Raw genomic sequence first — 26,305 nt, forward strand, 5'->3', positions numbered from 1 at the left:
ACTAGTGAGATTTTCTTAAAAGATACTAATTGATCCCATAATGTGAACAAACATGAACCTCAGAATTTTTTTTCTTCCAGTTTTATTGAGATATAATTGGCATACAGCACTGTATAAGTTTATGTACCGCATAATGATTTGACTTCATATATCATGAAATGATTACTGCAGTAAGTTTAATGAACAACTCTCATCTCACAGAGATACAATACAGAATTCTTATGTTATTGTGGGGAGAATTCTTTTTATGGCCAGGCAATTTTATTCTTATGTACAATTTTTTTTAATTACAGTAAGTCATTCAAAGAGTTTGGAAAATCAAGGGAGAAAAAACCATCACCTATAACTTTCCAGAAATGTGCTTAATTTTAAGTGAAAAACTTTTCTTTAATTTGGAGCCTTTTAAACCTTTCAAGTTGGCATCATTCAACTCACATTCACACTTATCTACAAGAAGTAGTCTGGTGAAAGAGATTTGGTTTGTTGAGTTTGCTAGGTCAATTGTGTTTTGATGAAAGCTAAAAATGAATCTCATAGGGAGTTTTTATCTAGTAGAGTTCCTCATAAATTTTGATACTTTCTTAGCCTTCTTATCATGTATGGTTTAATGGACCAAGATAAAGAGAACAACAGTTATCAAGTGTTTCCATCAAGCACATTTGGAGAAAAATAGGTAGATGGGAGAATTATTATCCCTGATTCTGAATTTGTAAATCATGGCCAGGAGAACTGCTGCTGCTTTTCCCTAAGTTGCGTCCTGGACCTGACCACCCTGTTCTATTCCTGTCAGGGGCCTGACCTCCCTGTTCCTCCAGCAAATGGGAGCAGTACCTTCAGAAGCTTTAGCAGTGAGGAACAGATAAACCTGGGTGTGTTACAGGGCTGTATTATTAACCCGGTGTAAGATTACACACATCTTAGAAGGAAAAAAACCCCTGAGGCTCTGAAATACCTTTTTCTAAACTTAGCTACATTAAATTGATCATTTTTTTAGGAAAGTCAAGAATGTACTCAGCTTTTTAGGAAGTATTACATACAGCTTCTAGTGTATTTGGCCATACTCGGCAAATATTTTATTACCAAGCAATTACGTGGCACTTAACGTTTGAAAAGGATATTAAAAGTTTAATGTATTTGAGGAAACTCATGAGCTAAGTAATCTATATTACCATTTTATGAGGAACTGACTGAACACAGAGATATAAAATCTTTTCAGGCCACCCTATTAGGTCTCTTTTTAAAGCCATTGTATTAGAAAAATTCAGTTCAGTCTACCTCCTGTGAGTCTTTCTCCTGGGTGTGTCCTTTACTACTGACACAAAACACTTCTAGTCACAAATGTGTAGAGATTGTTTCCCTAACCAAACAATTCTCTGTGACACCAGCTAGGTGTCCTACAATTTAACTCAATTCTAACACTATCTACTTGGAGATAGTGTCAGATCCCGTAGATTTAAAGACTCAGTCTCACAAGACTGCTCCCACCGACTTCAGATGCCAGTTGCAATTGCAGGTCCCCAGGTTACCCATAATAACTTCTGTCTAATTTGGCTACAAATTGGAGGTTCCCATGACCTCCTCCTCAGGTTTGATTAATTTGCTAGAACAGCTCACAGAAATCAAGGAAACACTTATGTTTACCAGTTTATTAAAGGATATGATAAAGGATACAGGTGAAGAGCCAGATGAAGAGTTACATAGGGCAAGGTCTGGGAGTGTCCCAAGGGCAGGAGCTTCTGTCCCTGTAAAATTGGAGTGTGTCACCTTCTCCATGTAGATGTGTTTGCCAACCTGGAAGTTCTCTGAACCTTGTACTATTGGGATTTTGTGGTAGTTTCCTCACGTAGCCTTGATAGATTATTCCAATTCCAGCTCCTCTTCCTGCTCTAGAGGATAGGGGTTAAGGCTGAAAATCCTAAGCTTCTCATCATGGCTTGGTCATTCTGGCAACAAGCCCTCATCCAGGAGCCCACCCAGGGTTGTCTCATTAAACAAAAGATGCCCTTCACTTAGGAATTTACAAGGGTTTTAGGAGCCTTGTGTCAGGGATGGGGTCAGAGACCAAATATCAGGACAAGAGATGCTCGTTGTGCTCTTATCACTTAGGAAATTACAAGGATTTCAGGAGGTCTGTGCCAGGAACCAGGGACAGAGACCAGTATATATTTTCTACTATCTCTTAGCCATCTACTTGTATTTATATAGAACTTTGTAGTTTGTGATGTGTTTTGACCTACTTTCTAACTTGTTACTCACAACAGCTCAGTGAATTAGACGTGATAGTTCATGAAACTACATTTTACAAATGAATAAACAAGCTCAAAGAGGTCACCCAGCTAGTAGTAAATGGCAGTGCCTACCCTGAAACCAAAGTTTTCTGAAACTTAGTGCAGAGTTCTTTCACCTACCCTGTGTTCTGTCATTCAGAAGTGTTGGCCTCTGCTTTCCTCGGATAGGCTTTAATTATAGTGAATGGAGAAGTGTCAAATGCAGGGGACACTAGATAGCTCAAGGGCCTGAATGCTTCCCACAAACATGCATCGTATGGCCTGCGCACAGTTCATAAATTTGGATTAGTTGCTAATATTTCAAACATTGAAATTTTTACATCAAAACTATTACATCTGGGATTCCCTGGTGGCGCCGTGGTTGAGAGTCCGCCTGCCGATGCAGGGGACACGGGTTCGTGCCCCGGTCCGGGAAGATCCCACATGCTGTGGAGCGGCTGGGCCTGTGAGCCATGGCCGCTGAGCCTGCGCGTCCGGAGCCTGTGCTTTGTGACGGGAGAGGCCACAGCAGTGAGAGGCCCGCGTACCGCAAAAAAAAAACCAAACTATTACATCTATCTTAAGAATGGAAGATCTGGCAAAACGGCATGCTTTGTATGCAGCAACAGTGGCTTGAGCTGAGTACCAGTTGTGCCCTTTGGTTGCTTGTTTGCCACATCCCTGCAACTCCCTATGGTCCCTACACTCAGCCTGCTTCACTCATTTTGTTACCGCTTTTAACCCTGTAGGCGTTTGAGTTTGTGAACTCCTCCCTGGGCTATTATTTGATTGTGGTGGGGGGTGTGTGTGTGTGTGATAAGCACTTCTAACTGTATAAAAAGCACCAAAAATATTATAATATTTGTTTTAACAGATACTGTTAATGTACTGCCAGATATAATTTTTCAAGTTTTGATGCTGTTACAGTTGTTAAATGGCATCATTAGAAATGATTATGTTTTAGAGAATACATAGTTGAAAAGTAATGCAGGGTTATATTGTTTTCAACTAATTATCAAGAGTAAAACATTTCATGGTATTTATGACCACTGTTAAGTCAGTGTACTCACATCTACATTCTAATTAGATTTCCTAAATTTTCTCCTCAATGGCAAATTGTACTTAGTGCTTATCTTCACTCTGGATCCTTTCCTTTACATGTGAGGGAATATCACTTGCTGCCTCTTTCCTTTTCTTCCTTTCTGTTTTTTAAATTCTCATGCCCTTCTATAAATTTTACCTTCTTTTCTATTTTATTAGTTGCATCTTTTAGGATTTGGTTTATTTATCCTTTTGAAGTGCAATATAACAAATTTCTGAAGAAGAAAAAAGACAATCCCAAGAGTACTCAGAAGATTTCCATTGATCCTTGGTTTCAGTATTTCCTGTGACATGATCAGCTAATATGTCAAATGCCCTGGCCATTGATCTTTTCTAGATTAAAAAAAAATTCATTAACCTTTGGAGTTATCTTTTTTATTTGTATTCATGAAGACTTAGTGGTTCTCAAGCCTCAAGTCACAGTGTCTAAAACATACTAGGGACTGTGCTAGGCTATCCAGATCAAAGATGAGCGAGACAATCTCCATTTTTTAAGTCCAGTTTACTCTCATTTTCAGATGACTATTTGACTCCTCCTTCCTTTTCCTTAAACCTCCAGAATTTCTTACTCTTCTTTCAGTTGATGACCTTGCTTCCTACTTCACTGAAAAAACAGAATCAACCAGAAGAGAACTCTCAAACATGACACCACATCTACTTACCTACGTGAATCTGTGCATATATACTCTGTTTTCCCTCCAATTCAAGGGATGAACTGTCTGTGCTCCTAGCTGAGGCCAACTCCTCCGCAAGATTCTTATACTAGCTCTTAGTCATTCTAGTAATGCTACCCACCTCCTCCATAATCAGTTTTTCTTTCTCTAGTGGATCATTCATTAGCATTAAAACAAACCATCTTTCTAAAAAAAGGTTTCTTCTTGGTGCCTTCAGTTTCTGCTCTCCTTTCCCCTATTAAACTCATTTAATCAGACTTTATTTACTCAACCTGTCAGCAGCATTTGATGTAGCAGCCAAATCCCTCCCGCTCCTCGAAACAGTCTATTCATTTGGAGTTCAGGTGCCATATTCTCTTGATTTTCCCTTGTGTTGATGCCTACTTCTTAGTCTGTGGACTGTTCTCTACCTACACTTCTCCCTTGATGATCTCATCCAGTGTCATGGATTTAAATACCATCTCTATGCTGATGATTTTGAAAGTTCTGTCTCCAGACATCTGCCCTAAACTCCATAATGGTACTTCCATCTTAGAAGCAGTATAGCATAGGGGTCAAGGACACAGACTGATCTGGATTAATTGTATTTAATCCTGGCTCAGCCACTTATTAGCTTTGTGACGTTGGGAGAGGTTCTTAACCATTCTGTACCTCAGCTTCCCCACTTATAAAAAAAGGATAATACTAATTCCATCTTCACCTGATTGTTGTGAAGATTAAATGAGTAAATATAAGCAAAGTGTACAGAATAGCCTGCCATATGGATGTGTCAGTATCATCATCATTAAACATTTCACACTAAGGCATTTCACACTAATGTGTCACAAACCAAATTCCGAAACGCTCTCCCAAATTAGTCTTCCCTAGTCTTTCCCATCCCGGTCCATGTGCTTTAGCCACAAATCCTGGATCTGATCTTGTCTCCTCTCTTTCTCTTTTACCCTGTATCCATCCCATCAATAGTTCCTGTCTCACTACCCTCCACCACTATTGCCATGGTCCAAGCCAGCTTCTCCGCTCACCTGAATCATTGCATTAATGTTCTACACAATCTGCTTTCATTATTGTCCCCCTACCATCTGTTTTCAAGATATCAGTCGGAGTGATCTTTTTAAGACAGAGGTCTGATTGTGTTGCTCCACTGCCCTAGATCCTCCAGTAGCTTCCTGAGCTACTCAGGGTAAAAACCAGTCTTTTAGGCCTAGCAGGCCATTATACATGCATTATCTCTGTCCCTTTTCCTATCTTCTCCTATTCTTGCTTCCTGTGTTCCAGCCACACTAGCCTCCTTGCTGTTCCCTGAGCATACCAGCTATGCTTCCACCTCAGGACCTTTGCACTTACTGTAACCTCTAATCTGGAGCACACATCATCCAGATATATGCATGGCTCACTTCCTCATCTCTTCCCATTTGTTCAAAAGCCCCATTTTCACTGAGGCAGTCACTGAGAGAACCTTATTTTAAATTTCAAATACCACCCTCCTCCATATATAGACACTCACTATTCCCCTTCCTAGCTTTATTTTCCTCTGATAGGGGTTATCACCATTTGTCATAGCATACATTTTACTTATTTGGGTTTTTTTTATCTCTTCCTCACTAAAACATAAACATTTTGTGGACAGAGATCTTCACCTAATTTAGTTCACTGCTGAATCTTCAATGCCTAGAATAGTTTGTGGTCCATAGTAGCTGCTCCAAAATGTCTGAGTTAGTGAATGACAAATGCAGTGCTTTCAAGTTCACCCTGTAGTGGGAAAAACCAGACAGGTAAAAAAAGGTAGTTAACAAATTGTGTAACAATAATAGGTACTACTGGAGCAGAGAGGGACAGTGAATGTTGGAGATTGTGATTAAGGCTTCTGAGAGGAGATGATACCTAAGGCTGAGACTTAAGACTGTGACTTCCAGTTAAACTAAGTTAGAGGAAAAAGGCATAGAAGGAACAGCATTAACAGGGCCACTGGAGCGACAGAGAACCTGCTCCGACTCATTCACTTATTCAACCTAGGGATATACAGAAGGAGACAGAAGATAAGACCCAAGTTTATGGTATGGATGAAAGGTGGTGGGGAAATCATTCACTGTGAGAAGAGTTATGATGAATTTGGTTTTGGACAGGTTGAATTTGAGGTCCCTGTGGAATTTTCACTCTGTTATATGCATTTGAAACTTAATATGAACTTAGTATGAACTTAAATGAACTTAATATTAGAATAATTTCTTTTCTAGGTTCCCTCCTCTCAGTTAAAAGTGATTTATAAACTAGGAGAGCTAAATAGCCTCCAAAAATCTCGCCTTTGTTGTTTGGTTCATGACGTGCTATTATCCTTATTTTTTCCCCGAAAGCCTTTAAAGGCCCTTCTCACTTAAGAAAGTGCAGGTTAAAAGTTACTGTACTTTTAAGGAAGCAGCCATTGGAGATAGTACCAGTCTCAAATCCTACAGAAAGTTGTGTTTCTCGGAGGTACATACTGTATCTTGGAATTATAAGACAAAATTTATTCGTTACACAGTTCTGTTCAGAAATTCAAATGTCATCAAATGATAGATTTGAAGGCCCTCTCAGATTAAAAAAGAAGAAGAAGAAGCCAAGTTTCCTGTTAAGGAAGTCTCTCATTCACTCATTGCAAGACACACCGTGTCATGGTTGCCTACGAATATATCATTATTACTCCATAATGACTGGGTTATCTCTGTGTGTAGGTGTGACAGAAAGACTGACCAGAGATTCTTTACATATTGGGTACCCTTGAAGACCTCTTTGGTGTGTAGCAGAAGAGCTTTGCACAATAGAATGGCAGATCGCCGTTGCTCAGAAAGAGTGACTTGCTCTACCCTTCCTGCCCAAATTTGTCTGTTTGCTGCTGTTGCTTCTTAACATTTCATAGCTATGCCAAATTATGCTTCTGTGTGTCTTTAGCATTTCTTTGCTTTGGCTTACATTAGAACACCTTTTTGTTCTTGTCTGTCATATGCCCAACACAATTGTCTTGCCTCCAAATATCACTTCTGTTTATGTTGATTAATTGCGTGTTCTTATCTCCCTGGTGGCCTTAGGAATCATAGAACTTTAGAGTTGGACTGCGCCTGAGTTTGGGTCTCAGTTTAAAATAATAGGATATAAGCACATTTGTTTAAAAATAGAAAAGAAAAAGAATTCAGGGACAATTCCAAACAGTTCTAGTATTTCAGTATAATGAATTGTCTTTCCAAAACAGGTTTAATCACTTTCCAGGGATTATGATGATTTATATCAGAGGTCATCAAACTATGGCCCACTACCTGTTTTTATAAATAAAGTTGTATTGGAACAAATCCATGTCCATTTGTTTACATATTGTCTGTGGCTGCTTTTGTGCAGCAGGGCAGAGTTGGGCAGTTGTGACATAGACTGTATGGCCTGCGAAGCCCTAAATATTTGATACCTGGTCCTTCACAGGAAAAGTTTTCCAATCATGATTTAAACAGTTTAGAAACGTACTTCTCCAACTGGAAATCCGAAGTACTTCCCCAGATAACAACATGTAAAACAGAAGAGTGACTGTGAGGATCTGTTAGCGTACTGAGCACACTACCAACTTGTGATCTCCATCCATTTAAAAAAATTTTAAGTGGTGTCTACCAAAAAAACAAAACAAAAAACCCCCTGGAGATTAATAGGTAGGCAGATGGCAGTTCTTTATTGTAATTAGTTATTTCATTGCCTTTTATTGTGAGTAGCTTTTATATTTAGGGGAAATGATCTTAGTGTACTGAGTTTGTTTAATTACTATCTCCATGTCATTTTTGCAACCTTTTCGTCTTTCTTCACTGGTATTTTCACGTTAAGATTACCTGTGCATTCTCTTACTTGCAGTGTAAGCTTCCTGATTTAATAATTTGTAATAGACCCATTTCCTGCTATCATTTCCTCCAGTGTCAGAGTCTGCTTAATTTCTGTATTGGTTTATATCTACCCAAAGTAAAAGGTGTTTAAGGGAAATGTTAGTTTTAAAATTTTAACATGGATATTTAGAGAGTTGAGTGGTTACTTGAAAATTATATTTGACATTTTTCACTCATAGGGTAGTTTGATCCTTCTCAGTTTAAATTTTAAGTTACTGAAATTCTGTTCATGTTAGACCCATTTTCTTTCCTTGAAGAATAAGCAGTTTTCTCTTTGTTGTAAAACTATTTTTCATGCATTAACACTACTCAGTGTGAATTCTACCTATAACCTTGAAATTATTATTAAAATAAAAAGCGTTGGAACCGTGGTGATGAAATAATTCTTACTGTCTCACATATACGTTACCCCTACCACATTTTTATTAGTGTCTGAAGTATTATGTAGTCTTTTTTTAAGGGGTGTTTGTGTCACTAAGATGTATGTATATTCTATCGTATAATAACGCATATGTGGAATCTAGAAAAATGGTATAGATGCTCTTATTTGCAAAGCAGAAATAGAGACATAGACGTAGAGAACAAATGTATGGATACCAAGGGGGAAAGGGGTGGGGAGGGAGGAATTGGGAGACTGGGATTGACACATATACATTATTGATACTATGTAGAAAATAGACAGCTGATGGGAGCATACTGTATAACATAGGGAGCTCTACCTAATGCACTGTGGTAACCTAAGGGAAGTCCAAAAGGGAGGGGATATCTGTATGTGTATGGCTGATTCATTTTGTTGTGCAGTGGAGGCTGACGCAACATTGTAAAGCAACCATACTCCAATAAAAATTAATTTAAAAAAATTTAAAAAAAGTTTTTAAAGATGTATGTATATTCTATATTTCATACTTACTCTGGGTTATCTCTTTTTTTAGTCCTGTGGCTACCTAACTTTGGCCTTATCTCCTAAGGTATTGGCTTAAGTGGATAGTTTTAGGGCAAACAAAAGGAAAACTTTCATCTTCTGTGACTTTTATCATTTTCTAAAAAGTGTTTAGGAATCTCAGTTTATATTATCAGAATGAAAGACACTAAAGTTTACAGATAGTTCAGAAGCATTACTACTTTAGAATTTGTGAGAGGAAGTCCGGACTTCCTCTTTGAGTGTTAATATCTCAATACCTGATTGAAATAATTGTAATGTGGCAAACTATACTGACATCCAAGAACTGGCACTCAAATGTATGAACAAATGGAAGAATTCATATTATCTGTTTTCTTCGCCTATTTAGAGAAATCAGATGCTGTGAAATACGATAAATACAATGCTTCACTGATATATTAGTACAACACTATAAAAATTAATATAAAGACATACCTCAAAAAGCAGAGATATTTTCATAATAGTCTAATAGGGCCAATAAAGTATTTCCCTGTATATGATAAGGAAACTAAATGGGGAACAGTCCCATTCTAAAATGACCTTTTATATTTCCCACTGTTAGTCTCCCAACCTTGAAGTAGTTCTGTCTGTTGCCTCCGATGCTGAACACTGTGGGCTGCATTTGCACAATGAGCGTATTGATATAACTGCAAATTGAAATTTCTTACGCAGGATTTTCAGTGCCTTTTGGCAGTCTTCTGTGTCACTGATTAGCTGTCTCCTATTTCCTACAGCAGATATTTAGCAAATTTATTCCTTCAACAAATATTTCTTAAACTCCTACACTGTACCAGGCATTGTTCTAAGCTCTGAAGTTACAGCAGTGAACAATAAGGATGGAAAAAACCCTGCCATCATGGAGCTTACGTTCCAGCAAAATACTAAATGCTACATAAGCGTTGGTTAAATATGGGCAGTTACTGTTGTTGATGGGGTGACTGTTGTCCCAGTTTGCCTGAACAGCCCCAGCTTAACACCTGTTTCTGGGTTTTAATAGTGTCCCCTTTCACTTTCAAAGTGGTCCCAGTTTGGACAGTAAATTATATGGCCACCGTAGTTCTAAACCTTTTACATCTATTTATTTATTGAATCCTCATAATAATCCCATGAGGTATGTGACATTATTAATATCATTATGCAGATGTGGAAACTGAAGCATAGAGAGGTTAAGTAATTTGCCCTTGGTCATGCTAGTAAGTGGCAGAACCAGAATTCAAACCCAGACAACAGCCTGGCTCCAGAGTTTGTGCTGAGTCACTATACTGTACCACCCCAATACTGCTATGGTAAATCTGCTTTCTTATTCTGCCTGTCTACCTTCTTCTCCCTAGCAAAGTAAATCAGGTAATCTCATCTCCTTGACAGATGAATTTGTGGCTCTTTGGAGTGAACTTCCTCAACTTGTCACTCACTCCTTTATAAATCTGTCTTCATTTTTACTTGGCTTCACTCCATCCCTCTATTTCAAGGATGGGACATCCCTCTTCCCATCTAAAACTTGTATTCTAGCCTCATCCCCTTTTGCCTCCTAGAGGACTTTGTTCTCTACATTACTCTTTTTGGGCCTTCAGTCTCCATCTTTCCACTGGCTTTTCCCATTCAGCATATAAGCATGATCTGTTGTTGTTGAAAGTGTGTGTTACTCCTTCAAGAAGCTTTATTGTTGGGAGAATTTTTTTAAGTTTATTAATATAATGATAAATGAATACCAATTATTTATTACCCTCTTTAAATTCCAGGTACTGTATATATCTCTGATCCTTTTACCAACCCTATGGATACTTTACAGATGAAGAAATGGAAGCTCAGAGGACTCTATAACTTGCTTAGCTTATGGATAGTGGCATTGAATTCAGACTTGTATTTGTCTTACTCCAAAATCCATTCTATTTCTAGTATATCATGTTAGTTTACCACAATTCTTAAAGGACGTCCCTTGATCCTCTGCTTGTCCTCCATCGCCTTATAGCTCTTTTTGTGTGTGTAGACTCATCTTGCCTTTCATTTACTTCTCAACCCATTCTAGTCTGACTTCCACCTTTTTATTAGTCAGATCCTCCAAAGAAACAAAACCACCATCTGTCTCTCTCTCTCTCTGTCTCTCTCTCTCTCTCTCTCTCTCTCTGTGTGTGTGTGTGTGTGTGTGTGTGTGTGTGTGTGTGTGTGTGTGTGTACGTACGTACACACAGAGGCCAGCAGGCTGGAAATTCAGGCAGAATTTCTGTTACAGACTTGAAGCAGAATTTCTTCTCAGGGAATCCTCAGTTTTTAACCCTTAAGGCCTTCAACTGATTGGATGAGGCCCAGCCATATTATCAAGGGTAATCTCCTTTACCTAAAGTTAGTTGACTGTAAGTGTTAATCATATCTGCAAAATACCTTTATAACAACATGTAGACCAGTGTTTGATCAAACAACTGGGCAACCATAGACTAGCCAATATGACACATAAAAATCACCACCACAACCTCTATCACTGTGGTGTCTTACTCATTGCTAAATCCAGTGGACATTTTTCACATCTTTCCTTAACTTGGTCACTTTGCAACATTTGACATTTTGGACAACCTGTTACTTCTCGAAACCCTTCTCCCTTAGTTTCAATGACCCTAATCTCTTTTCATTCTCCTGTCCGTCTGGCTATTCCTTTTCTGATATTTCATTACTCATCTCCCAATTCCTTAATTATTAATATTCTCTCCTGTCCTTGGCCCTCTTATTACTCCCGCAGTTGATGTCTCCCCAAACTAAAATTACATCTTAGAATTCTCTACTGAGCTTTAGACCTGTATATCCAATTGCTTGGATGTTGCACAGACATCCCAAACTTTGCTTGTCTAAAACTGAAATCCTATTCTCCCACTCTCCAACTTGCTTCTGCATCTCTTCTTTCTCTATCTTAGTTTGTAGTACCGTCTGCACCCAGTTAGTTTACCAAGCCAGGAACCAGAGAGGAGTCTTCAGCATCTCTCTTACATTTACCATTTAAGACTTTCCCATCTCCATTCCTATCTCAACCAAGAGAGCTCAACCCTCATTTTCTCTCACCTAGAATCTTGTTGTGGTATTTCTACCTCCCATCAGTCTCTTTCCAACCCCTCTACACTGCTGCCAAAGTGATATTTTAAAAATGCAAATCTGTTTATTTGTGTTTAAAATTCTTTTAGTAGCTCCTAATTGCCCACCGAATTAAGATAGAATTCTTTAGCAGGCATACAGTCCTCCATGGCTAGGCCTTTTCTGCTTTTTATATTCCACTGCGCCTCGCTCACCCATCCTACTTCAAGCCACACCGACATATTTATAGAGCCCAGATTTGCTGTATTGTTGGCTTCCACGTCCTATTCTGCTGTTTCTTCTGCCTGGAATGTCCGCTACCTCTATTATTTCCCTACCTTCCTACCCCCACCTGGGGCATCTAGAAAAATTATTTTAGTACCCAGTTCAATCTTTAGTTTGGAGTAACCTTCCCCCAATTCCACAAATAGATTTGACCATACCTCCTTTCTGACATTGTTACAAGCTTATCAACTCTACTATAGCACTTACTACTGTATTATTTATTTTTTGTTTATCTGTCGCCTTTCAATGGACTGTGAACTCTTCGAGTATTTCTACTGCCTGGCATATAATAGGCTCTCATCAGATTTGTTGTGGTGGTGGAAACGGAGCCGAGTGGATTATACAGTTCACTTAAATAAGGCCATGCCTTATTGAGGAGTGCTGGGCTTGGACATGTATAGTGAAGAATGGTAGACATTTCTTTATCTTCCTTTGTTCCTTCTAGAGGCTGCTGTTCCAACCTTTAGTACCAGATTCCTTTTGATCTATACTTTTTTTGATGTTCTGATACCTATTCTCAGCCTTCACTTTGCTTTTGTTTTATTTTGCTTGTATCTTTGGAGCAGTTAAAAAGAAAGGAAGCTATTTAAATTACTATTACAAATTCCCACTGTCCCATTTTCATTCCATCACAGGAGAAATCATACATCAGCTTGTTCTCATGTGATTCTTGTGTGCCAAAAGTCTTTTCTCAGCCAGTAAAAAGAATTCATGTTATAATGACAATATTTTTCCAACAGTTTTTTATTTCTCCTATGTCCCCAAAATGTCTCCATGCATTTAATGTCAAATTACAAACTAAACCAGTTCTGTGTTAATCCTGAGAGAAGAAATAATGGTTTTTAAAGATTGTTAAAGGAATAATGAAGACTTCTTGGGTTTTCAATATGAAAGTTTCAGGTGACCAAGCGTCCTGCTATACACATTGGGGCCAAAGGATAGTAGCATGGCCAGCATCTCATTTTAGACTTACGTATTACTTTCTACTCTAAATGCACTTGTAGAAGCTACTTGTGGTGTAACTCCTTATGTATTTAATATTTATCTAACTCTTGGTTTTCGTGGTTGAGTTTTGAAATGAGTGAAGAATCTACTTATTCTTTGCCCTTTACAGAATGTGATATCTTGGTTTTTATTCCATTTGTCCCCCTTACCCTTTACTTAATTTTATCTCATTATTTTGCATTGTGTTTCTAAAATAATGGCTTTGGCTTATTTTTTCTTGAATGTTTCTGCAGTTTGGTTTGAGTATCTAGCTTTGGCAGCCCTCCTGAACTTGACTCCATCTGTACTTGTGACTTTTGGAAGGCAGAAGTCAGTGTTTTCTAGGGAGATGACTATTTTTTAATATTATATATGTGTGTGTCTCCCTTCCTTTTTGGTTTCTCTTAAAAGACTGGAAAGAAAGCAGTTAAGGCAGTCCTGTGGGTATCGGCAGATGGACTCAGAGTTGTGGATGAAAAAACTAAGGTAAAACTTTCATAAGCTTAAATGTTACTGCTCATATGTTTTCTATCCCTATGATCAAATATAATGCCATTAAGCTGTTGTAGTCACTCTGTATCCTTCCACTTTGTCCAAAGAACGATCTTTGGAGAGACTAGTTAATGTTCAGAAAAACCAATTTAGTTACTCATTTACCTTACGAAAAACAGAAGAGAATTCTCTCAACATTTTGGTCTACATGACACAGCATGTTTAGCCTACGGTGTATTAGCATTTATTGTTAAGATCTGAGTTCTGTTTTTGTTCTGACACGTTAAAAAAGTTTACCCCCACAAATACGATGTGAAAAATGATGGACCTTTCATTGATATCACAGTTAAAAATTAAAAAAAAAAAGTTGATAGACCATATCTAAAATTTCTTCTTGTTCCTTAATAAAACACTATTTTTAGAAAGTGATATTTGAACTGATTAACCTACTATTTAACTGAAGACTCAATTTAAGTGAAATCTTAAGGACTAGTAAATTGCTCATTTGGTTAACATTTATTTAGAATACACACAGTATCTCAAATAATATGTAGCACTTTGCATTTGAAAGCAAGTGATCCTACATGCCTAAATAAGAATAGACATAGACTCTGCCCTTAGCATAAGGTGTTATTTATATAAGTACATTTAATCATTAATTCGAACTTTTTAAGAGACCTAAATCTGGAGAAATTTTAACAAGAAGGCAATTTTCAAAAAAAAAAAAAGAAAAATAACCCTCAGGTGTCACTGGAAGGAGGAGAAAGTCTGGCAGGTAAAGAACAGTTTTCATGGGTAGCTTGCCTGATATATTGTAAGTGATTTAATTTAGCTACATTTTAGTTCTTTTCACTAAGGCTTTTCTTTTTTTTTAAGTTCAAGAGAAGTGGTAGTCTCAAGTGTACATTACAATTGGAAATAACTATCATTTTAATTAGCTTATTTTGTGTAGTTTTCATTAGTGCTTTGGTGAAATTTGTTTTATGTGGAGGCTATATTTTTAGTTGCTTTACACGATAGTTAGAAAGTGATGTTGCCCCCTGTTGGTTACTTATAACACTGGAATTAATTAATTTACTTCTTCCCACATTGAGTGATAATAGTAATTGATGACTTGTCATCCTGGGACCCATTATGAGCAGAAAAGAAATTTTGCAATATGTATAACAAATGAAGGGCTCATATTTAGAATATATAAATAACTCCTACATATCAGAAGAAAAATGACAGATAATCCAAAAGACTTGAATTACTTTGCTGAAGAGGAAATTCATAGTAATCAAGGTTATGCAAAATAAAATTATAATGAGCCACCAGCATTGCAGAACTTTAAAGAATTGACTGGCAAGTTTGTGGAGCAATAGGAATTCTCATAGTTATGCTGTATAAAAGCCATTTTGTTTGCATGTTTTAGCACTTAGAGCCCCCATCTCAGCATCTAGGGATTTTAGGTGCCTGGAATATCACACAGAAGAGCCAAAGAGTGTCAAGATTTTAAAAAACATTTTGTGAAATGTTTATACTATGTGTATATGATGTCATTCAGCAAGTATATAAACATAGAGAGTCATACTCAAAATTAAATAATCAGTAAGTTAATAAATACATAGAGCTGTTCTGGAAATGATGTTATTTGAATGTAAGTTATATGGAAATTGGATTAAATTGATTTACATATATTGTAAAATTGAACATGGAATTTACCATCATAAAACTAGAATCAGCAGGCATGTATTATATATATGAAGATGAAGTGAGGGAGGCATCTGGGGAAACTGCCTCTTGGGATTTCTCCTAGGTCAGATTCTTAGTATTCAGACTTCTGGCTCAGATCCAGCTATTCTATAGCCTTGATGCATTAGATGTAGAGATTCTGTGTTGTGAAATGAACATCCTGTGTTTCTTCTGAGAAACTTGATTAACCTCATAAGTCCTCTATTCCTTTGTGTTTCCCTTTTTTCCAGGACCTCATAGTTGACCAGACAATAGAAAAAGTTTCCTTCTGTGCCCCAGATAGGAATTTTGATAGGGCCTTCTCTTATATATGTCGTGATGGCACAACTCGGCGCTGGATCTGTCACTGCTTCATGGCTGTCAAGGACACGGTGAGTCCAATAGCATGGATTTCATCATGACTAGCCTCAGTCACCAAGCTCCTTCTGGGTTGGCTCAGCCAAACAGTTTCCACTACATTTTTTTTTTTAACATCTTTATTGGAGTATAATTGCTTTACAATGGTGTGTTAGTTTCTGCTTTATAGCAAAGTGAATCAGTTATACATATGTTCCATCTCTCTTCCCTCTTGCATCTCCCTCCCTCCCACCCTCCCCTATCCCACCCCTCTAGGTGGTCACAAAGCACCAAGCTGATCTCCCTGTGCTATGCGGCTGCTTCCCACTAGCTATCTATTTTACGTTTGGTAGGGTATATATGTCCATGCCACTCTCTCACTTTGTCACAGCTTACCCTTCCCCCTCCCCATATCCTCAAGTCCATTCTCTAGTAGGTCTGTGTCTTTATTCCCGTCTTGCCCCATGGTTCTTCATGACCTTTTTTGTTTTTTCCTTAGATTCCATATATATGTGTTAGCATATGATATGGGCATATACCCTGAGAAAACCATAATTCAAAAAGAGTCATGTACCAATATGTTCATTGCAGCTCTATTTACAATAGCCAGGACATGGAAGCAACCTAAATGTCCATTAACAGATGAATGGATAAAGAAGATGTGCCACGTATATACAATGGAATATTACTCAGCCATAAAAAGAAACGAAATTGAGTTATTTGTAGTGAGATGGATGGACCTAGAGTCTGTCATACAGAGTGAAGTAAATCAGAAAGAGAAAAACAAATACCGTATCCACTACATTTTTAACAAGTACGTGCTGTTACAGCACTTGGAAGTGCCTAAACTAACCTGCTTTCACTCCTTTTATTCAAGTAATTCACACTCTTGGTATAACCCTACCACTCACAGAGCAAGATGATTGGCTGAGGTCCAAGGTCATTAAAGGAAAGTAAAAGTTCTCTGGTGATGGTGGCTGCTAATCTTTATTTGAAACTTTTCATTATTAGAACTATTTTCAAGATCCTTACATGCATTTGTTTGCTAATTCATCTGGGTAGAAGATACTGGCATTTGAAAGGCACTTATAAATTCATTTACAAAGTGACTACCACAAGAACTGAGTGGGAGTATATTTTCAATTAAAAAAATAGAAATACTAAATTATGGTACAGTGAACTATGCTAGAAATTGCTACATAGTAGAAATTTTGGTTTTGTTTAAAAGTAGAGAATAGGGACTTCCCTGGTGGCGCAGTGGTTAAGAATCCGCCTACCAATGCAGGGGACACGGGTTCAAGCCCTGGTCCAGGAAGGTCCCACATGCCACGGAGCAGCTAAGCCCGTGTGCCACAACTACTGACCCTGCGCTATAGAGCCTGCGAGCCACAACTACTGAGCCCACGCGCCTAGAGCCCGTGCTCTGCAACAAGAGAAGCCGCCACAATGAGAAGCCTGTGCACCTCCACGAAGAGTGGCCCCTGCTTGCCACAACTAGAAAAAGCCCGTGTGCAGCAACGAAGACACAATGCAGCCAAAAATAAATAAAATTAATTAATTTAAAAAAGTAGGGAATAATCGAATCTATCATTCTTCATCTAAATTACCCAAAATTCTGATATGAAAGACAAGACTCTTAGATGATGATGATCTTCATTATAATATAGCGTTGAGTGTGTAATATTTGAGTTTTTAAACATCCAGACAGAATAAGGCAGTTGTAGCAATTCATGACTACAACTCGATGAACTCTTGCTAAGGTTTAACCTGGAAGGGAAGTGGTGGCCATATTCTAATATTGACCAAAAACTTTTTAAAAAGCAGTTGTATAAACAAATATTAGGAGCTCAAGCTCTGAATCAGATATGGGTTCAGTTCCTCTTTCTGGTTCTTACTAACTGTGGGTTTTGGGGCAGGTTATTTAACATTTTCTAAGTCTTAGTATCCACTTCTATAAGATGGAGATAACAGTTGTGGGGACTAAATTTGGTAACAAGTATAAACACTTATAGTATAGGGTCTGGCCCGTGGTAACTGCTCCACTTCAAGAACTTCTGTCATAAGGCCTCGCAGAAATAATAAGTTTCCTTGGCCTATAGTTCTGTCCTTGTAATAGAGCTGTGTTCAAACGCACACGGGTTCTAAAATTCTTTCGGTCCTCTCTCCTATTTCACCCTTCAATGCCTACCCTTGTATCATCCTACTAAGAAGTTAGATAGAAACTCACGCAGATTCATAAAGAGTGAGTCTGTCAGTCTTTAAATAAGCAGTCATGTGAAATCTTAGGGACAAAAGCATTTCAGACATTTACCTCCCCTTATGATATCTGATATTGGCGTATAAGATGCAGTGAAATTACTTACTCAGAGCGATATGTAGGAGCAGCTGCTTACATGGTATGATTTTGGAAACTCCACAAAGGTTTCCCTGTTCTCAGATTTTCTTCTCGCTGTTAAAGACGCCAACAGTTATTATATCATCCCTAACTTTTTTATTCCACAATTAGGGATATAGTTTAAAATACAGATAACCCTGGTAAAAAGTAACCCACCAAATCTATTAAATTTACTCTAGGTAATCCAGTGTATCTTTAAAACAATATTTAGTTTACATAAGCCTTCCTCCCCTCCCACACACAAAAAATTCAGGTTTACCTGTTTAATTCCTTTATAAGTAGAAAATGTGAGTGAAAACATGCTTTTACTTTTGCCTGTGTGTGGTTGGGAGGTAGAGTTGGGGTTTGAGAGAGCTAGAAGAAGATAGGGAAGTTATGGGAGAGAACCTACAAGCACTGAGGGCCCAGATGGGGCAGGGGAGGAGCATTCAGAAAGACTGAGAAAGCTAAGCTTTCCTTTGCCTGATTGCTTCTCATCGCTGCAGTTGTATTTATTTATGTGAAGTTTTAAGTTTGCGCCTTTTGTTCCTAGACATGTTGATAGTATATTTAAGCTCTGAAATAAACCCTGCCTTTCCAGTGGTTTCTTAGAAATGCTTGGTAAATATTCCTACTATTCCCCTAAATGGCAAATAGAGGTTTGTGTGTCAAGACTTAGGGCTTGGAACCTTGAGCAGTGTCTTCTAAGCTGGTGACCAGAGTTAATGTGGGTGACAGAGGGACCTGACTAATAAGGAAGTATTGGTGGCTGCTCAGAAAACACCGCTTACCGATGGTCGCTTTACCCAATGCCTACTACAGTAAAGGATCATAAGCATTACCTAAGGGAATAATTCATTTAGATTAATTTGGCGTATTAATATACTAAAATCTAATTTTAAGCTGGAGTTCCTAACATTTTGCCTGTGTGGAAACAGACTTATTTTGTGGTCCAAGCTAATTTGTAATTTTTGACACCATAACTCTAAAAAGGTTTTTTAAACCTTCTGTTACATACAGGGTGAAAGGCTGAGCCACGCAGTGGGCTGTGCTTTTGCAGCCTGTTTAGAACGTAAGCAGAAGCGGGAAAAGGAATGTGGAGTGACTGCTACTTTCGATGCCAGTCGGACCACTTTCACAAGAGAAGGATCATTCCGTGTCACGACAGCCACTGAGCAAGCAGAAAGAGAGGAGATTATGAAACAAATCCAAGATGCTAAGAAAGGTACAATCTGTTCTACTACAATGTGTGTTTATTTAAACAGTTTTTCCCAACAGGTTAGTATTTGGAAGCTATCAGGGGCAAACTTTTTCAGTCAAGGAGAACTCTTAGCAATATATGAAGACCTTAAGAACAAAGCTGAAAATCTAAACAGAGTCCTTTCCTTTAGAGTGGCTTGTTTAGTGGCTTCAAAGTGTTTACTCTTCCCATTATGTTAAACTACTGGGGAAGCTGAGAGTGTTAGTTGAAGAAGCTGCAAAGACATTCAAAAACAAAATTGGGAAAACCTGCATCCTCGAACAGATTTTTAAATTCTGATGCATCTGATGTCTGTGAGAAGCAAATGCTATCAAGGACCTACATTTTAAAGGAAGAAGTACAAGTCCCAGGTTTAGGCTGCAGAGGACCCACTGATGGTGATGCTGGGTATAAATGCAGGCAGAAATTTCTCGGTGATACTCTTCTTATTAGATTATTACTGTTGTTTTAGTGCTTTTGTGAAAAAAGTCCACAGATTTTGAGATGCTGGCCCGTCTTTTTTCCATAGCCCCATTAATTTTAGTGTGTGGTTTTGCAGAATGTGTTTTTTTTTTTCAGATACCCATAGCAGCATAGCAGAAATGCCTGTACAAGCATTCAAGTCACTCAGGAGGCTGTTGAGTCAAGTGTGTTTTAGAACTGAGTGATAGGGCTTAGGGAGAATGCTTTGCATTCTTGTGTATAACTAGGGCTGAAACCAACAAGGAATATTTTGGAATTAAACAGTTCGGTTTAAATATAAATATAATTTTGCTAATTTTTTTACTATATTCTTTCAATTCTAAACCAGCCATTTTAGGTAACTTCATTAATACTGACCCAAACAGCTCTAATTTTTAAGCCAAAAAAAGGATACATATTTTTATTTGAAATTAAATTATTGATTGTGATTTTTTTTTTCATTTCTTATAAACATTTGTGCCAGGATACCAAAGAATAAAGAAACGCCATGCTATTTTAATTAGGAAATGTAGTATGTATACCTGTTATGTAGTATGCTTCAGTGATTTTCAGACTGGATGCATATTCTTTAATACCACCAAAGAATACTTTTTGATACACACAGCAACTGCCAAAATGGTTGAGTCCTAGCATCTACAGAGGATTGTGAGGGGAGGGGAGTAGAGACTTACCACAATCAGAATGGGACACAGTGGGTACTCACATGGAAACAGTCTTGTATTCATGTTTACTCCAATTTAAAATTTTACTTCTGTATGCTTTTATTCAAATGAGCCACAAATGCCTAATGTCCATGTCTGCTTTATGACATTCTTTAACATCTAATCAAACTTACGCTTATTTAGACCTTTCTGACTCTGCCACTCCTAAATCCTCTCCCCCAAACAAAAAAGCAAACAAATATTGAACACTGTGAACCATCATTCTTTAAAGGACCTTTTGCTAGGAGTTGATAGGTAGTTTTGTTTTGTTTTGCTTTGTTTAATCTTGTTCAGAGTCTTAATCACTGCATGGGAATAAAAGATCTAATATTTTTGTCTTAGTAGATATACCATGTGACATGTAGTAGGTTACTAAACGTTTTATTTGTCTGAAAAATAGGAGATCTGAGCCCCACTTCTAACCTGTCTTTTAAGAGACATGGTGAAGGAGATGGGTAAAAAGACCTAGAAGAGTTTTTGAGTTCCTCAGCAATATAAGCTCAAATTATTTGAAGACATTGCTAAGGTCCTCTTTCTCTTGACTTTCTTGAGCTGAAACAGATAAGACAGTTGTTGGTTCATCAGTGGCCCCTGGCAACACTGCCCCATCCCCATCCTCTCCCACCTCTCCCACTTCGGATGCTACTGCCTCTCTGGAGATGAACAATCCTCACGCCATCCCACGCCGGCACGCACCAATTGAACAACTTGCTCGCCAAGGCTCTTTCCGAGGATTTCCTGCTCTTAGCCAGAAGATGTCACCCTTTAAACGCCAGCTATCCCTGCGCATCAACGAGTTGCCTTCCACTATGCAGAGGAAGACTGATTTCCCCATAAAAAATGCAGGTAATGCAGCATCCACCTAACTCACTGGGTGCTCTGGCACTGAAGCGTTACCATCACTTCCAGTGGAGTCACTGATCCCATCAAACTAGCCACCCCTCTTTCTGAGGCTGGTTGGTGGTTACATATCTTGTATCATTTCCAATTGGAAGAAAATGGAGATTCATGGAGAGGGACGTGAGTCATTCATTTCTCTTCAACAAATAGGTAACAGAGCCATGATGGGAATTCCCAGCCTGAGCTACAAGGTTTGTGATTTGTCCTGATGAAAGTGTACCTGCTTCCAAACATCAAGGGTCTCAAGTTTCCATTCTTATTCTGCCATTTGGGACCCAGCAGGGAATTAATTTAAAAGGCTTTGGAAACACATCCAGTTAAATAGCATTACTGTCAGATGTACCAGAAGAAATGGATAAGTTCTCAATGTCCTTGTGGCTGGTTGGCTCCATAGGGAGGAAACTCTAAACGGGTCTCCTGCATAAATCTAAGATCTGTTGTTCATCAGAGACAGTGGGATTGCTCACACATATTCATTACCTTTCAGAACTGCCACACAGGCCTTTGTGTGGCCTGTGTACAGCTGAGCCAGCCCTGGTAGCTCTATCCTCATCATAAGATCCGGAGCTAAAGTGTCAGATCTGGTCAGTGCTTTTATTGGGCCCTATTTTACTTCACTCTGAGACATGTTGAGCTGGTGCTATAACAGAATCTGAGGAAGCTCTGTCTCAATAGGGCACTCCCACTGCTGGTGGTACAAAAGTACAGAGAGTTAAGTTCTTTGATGGATAAAACTCAGCCTAAAGAACAGTTAAACTAGATGGTTACTGAGGATCTTTTCACCTCTCAACTCCTGTAAAAACTGAAACTCCAGATGCTTCAGGTACCTCATTTTCAGTCTCCCTCTGGAGCAGATGGGGAAAAAAAACGATTATTCTCTTTCCACAGTTGAGCAAACAGAGGTTCAGCACATACAATTAGCTTCCTCTGTGACACAGAAGTATCCCAGTGTCACTTTTTTTGTTTTGTTTGTTTGTTTATTTTTGGCTGTGTTGGGTCTTCATTGCTGCATGCGGGCTTTCTCTAGTTGCGGCAAGCAGGGGCTACTCTTTGTTGAAGTGCGCAGGCCTGTCATTGTGGTGGCTTCTCTTGTGGCGGAGCACGGGCTCTAGGTGCATGGGCTTCAGTAGTTGTGGTACACAGGTTCAGTAGATGTGGCTCAGGGGCTCTAGAGCGCAGGTTCAGTAGTTGTGGCGCATGGGCTTAGTTGCTCCATGGCATGTGGGATCTTCCCAGACCAGGGCTCGAATCCGTGTCCCCTGCGTTGGCAGGCAGATTCTTAACCACTGCGCCACCAGGGGAGCCCCCTAGAGTCAATGTTAAGAACAAAGCCTCTGGAGTCCTGGACCTCAGTTCACTTTTTCATGTTATCACAGCTCAGGTACTTGGTACTTTGGAGAAGAATGAGAGTGATCACACTGTCGTAGTTTATTACAGAGAAAAGGACTGAGCACCCACTGGTGCACCTGACTTTAACCCATTTTTTGACAAGAGTCACTGGAAGGTTGCAGAACTTAACTCAGACCACAGCCTTGGGACCTGGTTGGAAGACAAACAGGTTGATCTTACTGACTGGACGTCTTGGCACAAAAAGAGAACAGCAAGTTCTCAACAGTGTCACACAGGAGAGGAAATAAGGAAATCTGGGGATTTGCAAGGGAGGAAGATAGACCTTAGTACAGGAATTGTTATCATTTTATACCTTCTCATGTGAAAAGCCAGTGGATAGTGGTCAGGAAATTTTTTGAAGCTGCTTTTATATCCCCACCTGACAGTTGAGTCTTTTCCTTCCACAAATAAAAGATTCAGTATAAAATGCCACCTTGTGTGATGCTGTTCTGTTTCAGGATCGTTCCATTTTGCTGTCTGGAGCCATCTTCTGTTTGTCTTGCAGTGCCAGAGGTAGAAGGGGAAGCGGAGAGTATCAGCTCCCTGTGCTCACAGATCACCAATGCCTTCAGCACACCCTCCGAGGATCCCTTTTCATCCGCCCCAATGACCAAACCAGTGACAGTGGTGGCACCACAGTCTCCTGCCTTTCAAGGTTGGTGCCCACTTAGCCTGCTCACCTGTTCTCTTTGAAACTAGTACTTTTATGACACTGCTCACTAACTATAAGTTGGCATTCTGAGCTTCCCAAGACCTGGTCATACCCACTAATTTCCCTGTTTGATATTATCTCGGAATCGTTAAATTTCCCTATTTGACAGTGTCTTTGTGCTTTGTTCCCCTTCCTGTTTCCTGAGATGTCTGCATTTGTCATTTTGCACGTACCTACCTGTCTTTCATCCCATTCTATCAGGAGCATCTATAGTCCCAACCCACTGCTTTATTTGCTACTTAACTGTTAAGAGTCAGAGTATCCAGCCATTTCTCCAGAAACAGCAGTCATCAGAGTTGGTTCTAGCCTTATGCTTTCTTTAGCACAGTGGTTCTCAACCTGGGGTGATTTTGACCCCTCAGGGAAAATTCGGTATCCATTATCTGGAGGCATTTTTTGGGTTTCACAATGTGGTAGCAGGTGCTTACTGTTGACATCCTGGTAGAGGCCAGGCATGGCAGTAAACATCCTTCAGTGTTGTTTACTGCCACACTGAATAGCCACCCTCACAACAAAGACAATCTGGCCCAAATTATCAGTGGTACCAAGACTGGACCCATCTAGTCTCTACCCTGTCACAAGAGGCCCATAAAGAAAAAGGTACTTCAGTTCATTTCATTTTCCATAACAAGTATCCTAAAATTAGCCTTTGTGGCATTGAAGAATTAGTAAAAGTGGTTGTTTTCAGAGATACTGAATTAATAGTTGGTATTGACTCAAAGGTCAGCAAAGAGTCTATATAACTTAAATTACAGACTTTTAGAATTTGAGCTCCTGTAGTTGATCTTTCTTCATTTCTTTTGGGAGAGAGCTCAGAAAAAGTTTTCCTGTGGAGACGTTTTTTGCCTGCTCTTATTGAAAAGCTACAACATGCTTTTCCTCTAGGAGGGAGTCTCTTTAAAAAAAAAAAAAAAAAACCTTAATAGTCATATGCACCAAGTGGCTTTTTATTTCATCTAACAAATATTTATACTACCAATAATAATAGGCACAATTTATTGGGCACTTAGCACAGTGTCTACCACATACATCATGGTAAGGACATACATTTTTTCATCTCATTTAATCCTCACAACAACCCTTTGAGGTAGGCATCACAGATACAGAAAATGAGGCTCACAGAGGTTAAGTAAATTGCCCAAATCACACAGCCAGGATTTAAACCCAGGTCTTTCTGAATATACTTCCTGTTACAGTCTACTTACTCTGTGCCTATTTACAGGGCAGTGGGTATACAAAACTGAATAGAATATAGTCCTTTCCCTGCCTTTAAGGGAATCTCAGTGTGTGGATAAGCTAGTCTTTTAGGCAAGCCCTGGGTAAATCATACCAATGCCATAAGCATAGTCGCTGAGTCTTAAAGAGGGACTGATTGGTGTAGGGCAGGAGAAGGTGCCTGCTTGTCTGTTCCATATGAAATATAGAGAGCTAGGCTAAGGAATAGAAAGTGATGGAATAGATGTCTGGAGTAAAGGAGCACGGGTTAGGAGATTTTAATAAAGGGAGACAGGAAAGAACAGTAGGTGCCTTGAGATATTACAAACATTACTGAGGGGAAAAAAACCTTTAAAAAAGATGAAATTAATTCTATAGCAAATTAAAAAATTATTAAGCATATGAAAACATATACCAAGTTTGATTTTTCTCATCTGTAATATGGGGGTTTTGAGAGAATTAATTGAGATGATGCACACTAAAGTACTATTAGCATAGTGCCTAGCACATAATAAGGACTTATTGTATTTAACCATTGTTGTTATTGTTGGCATAATTTGATCTTTTGGAATAGTGGTAGGAGAAGAAAATACTTTGTCTATATCATTATGCCGAAGGCTAAGCTGTATCTTAGAATAGTTAGACTTTTTCCTGCTTGTAATACAAAGCAGCTCTGTTCAACTTAATCTGAAATTGTTTTTCTAGTCTTCATTTCCTCTCTCTCCATACACGTATTTTCCTAAAAGAGTCATACAGCTTTATCAGTACACCCATTTTAATTACATCCTCTAATTCCCTCTTTGCCAAAAGGTTTGTGTATCCATTGCAAATGGCATGGTTATCCCAACACCAACTTTTCTGTTTTATGTGTTCCACCAGTATTGCACATTGACCTGACTGACCCAGCTCCAAGGGGCCACCTGTACACCTTGCATGAATTTAACTACATTGGTGTTGTCTGCTCCCATTGTAGCTAATGGCACTGACTCAGCCTTCCATGTGCTTGCTGCTAAGCCAGCCCATACTGCTCTAGCACCCGTAGCAATGCCTGTGCGTGAAACCAACCCTTGGGCCTATGCCCCTGATGCTGCTAACAAGGGAATTGCAGCCACACATTCGGGTAAGGTGACCACAGATGATGGTGAGGATTCTGGGATCAGATAAGTGACCCTTGTTCAAAAATCAGCCATTTAGCTGAGTGGGAACCAGGGAGGAGTCCTTTTAGGAAAAGTATGATCCCTCTTGGAAATAAACTACTACTAAGAAAGGATGGTGTCACAGACATAGAGAACAAACATATGGATACCAAGGGGGCAAGGGGATGAATGGGGAGATAGGGATTGACACATATTTACTACTATGTATAAAGTCGGTAACTAATGAGAACCTACCATATAGCACAGGGAACTCTACTCAGTGCTCTGTGGTGACCTAAATGGGAAGGAAATCCAAAAAGAGGGGATATATGTATACGTATGGCTGATTCACTTTGCTGTACAGCAGAAAATGACACAGCACCGTAAAGCAACAG

General features: G+C 38.9%; 1 protein-coding gene across 8 annotated transcripts in view; it reads left to right on the forward strand.

Moving 5' to 3' along the window:
• Positions 1–26,305, forward strand: part of NUMB (NUMB endocytic adaptor protein) — a 176,915-nt gene that overhangs the window by 147,766 nt on the left and 2,844 nt on the right. For 4 of the 8 annotated variants that reach the window (XM_079906221.1, XM_079906225.1, XM_079906223.1 and 1 more), the window contains 6 exons: positions 13,610–13,684; positions 15,655–15,795; positions 19,155–19,359; positions 21,111–21,404; positions 23,353–23,502; positions 25,748–25,894. In XM_079906221.1, the coding sequence (XP_079762347.1) occupies positions 13,610–13,684; positions 15,655–15,795; positions 19,155–19,359; positions 21,111–21,404; positions 23,353–23,502; positions 25,748–25,894 (1,012 nt within the window). The remainder of the gene's footprint in view (positions 1–13,609; positions 13,685–15,654; positions 15,796–19,154; positions 19,360–21,110; positions 21,405–23,352; positions 23,503–25,747; positions 25,895–26,305) is intronic. The other 4 variants (XM_079906226.1, XM_079906227.1, XM_079906224.1 and 1 more) reach the window with 3 other exon arrangements.

This window comes from Stenella coeruleoalba (assembly GCF_951394435.1).
Source record: "Stenella coeruleoalba genome assembly, chromosome: 2".
NCBI classification, from domain to species: Eukaryota; Metazoa; Chordata; class Mammalia; order Artiodactyla; family Delphinidae; genus Stenella; species Stenella coeruleoalba.